We start from the raw sequence: 2820 nt of genomic DNA on the forward strand, positions 1-2820 counted from the left end.
TATAAACTTAAATGCAACATTATCCCCAACAATAATAATATTCCGATCTTCACACGTAAATCTAATAGTTTAATTAGTTCTTAAAGATACCTAACGATCAATTATCATTCCTTCTCTTCCAGTGGTACACATATCATTAAATTAAATTAATAAGTCGTTTCTCAAAAACAAAACAAAAAAACAAAAAAAAAAAAAAAAAACTGCCAAGCTAAAAATTTAAAAAAAAAAAAATTAAATTGAGCGACAAACTTACGAATTTTGAGGGGACAAATGTAGTACCTTTTTTTTTTTTTTGGAGGGAGTACCTAAATTCTTTTTGGCAGCATATATATATATATATTTATCATCTAGTTGATTTCTTTCTCGATATTTTTTTAATATTTTTTTATTTAATCATCTAATTGATTTTTTAACACTATACATGCACATGATGTAAACTATCCAGGTTTTTATTTTTTATTTTTTATTTTTTTTCTTGAAAAGGAATCGAAGCATGTACGTAAAGGAAGGAACACCGAATAAAAATGTAGAGAAAAAATGTCAACATTAGCCCCACGTGACTTTGTTATGTTTCAATTTTTCATTTCCCCATTAGTCCATTACACACACGCCCAAGTCTTCGTCATCAAAAAAAGGCCTTCTTCCACAATACTCCTTTATGTTTTATCTCAATTTATAGTGAGATCCATAAGTTGAAATAATTTACATTAACACCTCTTGCATTTTCAGGGGGAAAAAAAATAATAAAAGTACTCTTTTCATTACTAAAATCTAATTTTACAAAAATTAAAAGATATTGGCCCTAACGAATAAGTTGATATTGGGGGACTCAACATTACAAAATTGAGTCTGCTCTCATACCATTTTATAGAAATAAAAGGATATTGAGCCTAACTCAACCTAACAAAATCAGCTTGTTAGGAGAGGATTATCCTCACCTTATTAAATAGATCATGCCAATATCTCCAGCCAATATGAGATTATAATAAAATCTAACAAAAAAAAGTAGTTTAACCGTTAAATATTTTTAAAATGATGAAACTACAGCATAAAAAATGCTCACAACTGCATTTTGGGGCTTAAATGTACCGTTATTTACTCCTATTTTATGCATCGCTCTGATAGTACTTAAATTGTTTGAATATTTTGGTCATTTTTAAGTGTTGAAGTAACCAAAATAAAATGTTGTAAATTTGAAATCAAGAAAATATTTACGTAATTTAAACCCAAAAAAAAAAAGAAAATATTTATGTAACTTGAATAAAAAAAGGAGAAAATACGTATGCAATTTAAACAAAATACGGTGTGTGTAGTTCTCCCATCTGCTCCCTTAGCGTGTCTTTTAATTAGTCAACACTCTCTCTCTCTTAAATATCTCAGTAGTACCATTCCAGACGGATCCCTCTCCTTAACCCTCTTAACGGTTCTACGCCATGATGTATTACACAGTAAACACTATGCTCCTCCTTCTCTCCCTCCAAATTCGCTTTCTCTAACTAACCAAACAAACATACAAAAACAAAAACAAAAAAATCTAAAATAAAAATCATAAATTCCAACAATCTCACCACCATCCCAAGCTTCCTCTGCAATTCTCTAATGGCGACGCCACAGATTCTAAACAACAACAACAACAACATCGCGAAGATCAGCAGAAAGCCGCAGCCGAAGCAGCTCATCTGCTTCTCCTTCGCCGCCTACGCCAAGAGCCTCATCTCTCACCTCCGATCCTCCGACGTCCCCGTCTCCGACGGCCTATCCGACGTCGAATTCTCCTCCGTCGAGTCCCTCCTCAACTTCACCTTCCCTCCCGACCTCCGCGCCATTCTCCGCGAAGGCCTCCCGATCGCCGCTGGCTTTCTGAACTGGCGATCCTCGTCTCCGCAGCAGCTCCGTGTTCTTCTCAACCTCCCTGTCCTCTGCATCCTCAAGCAAGTCTCTCGCCGGAGCTTCTGGTCGGAATCTTGGGGACGGAGACCCGGCGATGTCAACCTCGCCTTGGAATTGGCCAAACAAGCCTTGAGAAAATCTCCGATCCTCGTCCCGATCTTCCGGAACTGCTACATTCCTTGCTCGCCGAGCGAGTCGGGGAATCCGGTTTTCCACGTCGATGCCGAGAGTGTACGGATTCTCAGCTTCGACATTACCGGATTCTTCCAGGATTTCGGGTTCTTGAATTCGAAAGTCAGCGTCGTTCCGGTTTGGGCGGCGAAGTCGGCGCGGAGGATCGAGTTCTGGTCTGAGGCGGCAGAGAGGAGGAAATTCACGGCGGCGCGTGGCGCGTGGTGGAGCGGCGAGTTGGGAGGGTGCTTGGAGGAGGTTTTCTGGAGGTTGAGGGAGGGAGGGTGGGAGGAGGAGGAGGTGAGGGAGATGCTGATGATGATGGACGGCTGTGATCTTGTTGACCGGAAGAGGGAGATGAATAAGAAGAATCTGACGGCAATGATCGAGTGTGAAGAAAAAGAGGGAGTGACGTGGCACGTTAGGACGCTCTCGCTCGCTTTGTTGCGTGCGGGGTGGACCACGGAGGATGTGGTGTACTCGCTGGATTTTCAAAACGACAAAGATGTCGTCGTTTTGGATGGGAAATCTGGTTGGTGTTCTAAGCTAAGGGATCAACAAGAGAGCAGCATCAACCGCCTGATGCACCTCCAGTCTCTTGAGGTTTGACTTTGATGCACCTCCAGCATCAACCCGCATTGTTTATAATGTGATAAATGCGTCTTCGCCATGTGGTGATTTCCATCTGACCGTTGGATCCGTTGACTACCAATTGGGTCATCACATGCTTAATAACTTTTTTTTTTTTTTAAATACAGA

General features: G+C 40.2%; 1 protein-coding gene across 1 annotated transcript; it reads left to right on the top strand.

Annotated features, from left to right (window-relative positions):
• The first annotated feature begins 1313 nt into the window (after positions 1-1313).
• Positions 1314-2820, top strand: LOC21391149. The gene has a single exon (XM_010101092.2). It carries the CDS (start codon positions 1600-1602, stop codon positions 2668-2670), a length of 1071 nt encoding a protein of 356 aa, XP_010099394.1. The 5' UTR covers positions 1314-1599; the 3' UTR covers positions 2671-2820.

The sequence above is a fragment of the Morus notabilis genome, unplaced genomic scaffold, assembly GCF_000414095.1.
Source record: "Morus notabilis unplaced genomic scaffold, ASM41409v2 Scaffold300, whole genome shotgun sequence".
Classification (NCBI taxonomy): domain Eukaryota; kingdom Viridiplantae; phylum Streptophyta; class Magnoliopsida; order Rosales; family Moraceae; genus Morus; species Morus notabilis.

Excerpts from the sequence above, each read along its gene's own strand:
- LOC21391149 (XM_010101092.2), top strand. The coding sequence starts at position 1,600 with ATGGCGACGCCACAGATTCTAAACAACAACAACAACAACATCGCGAAG.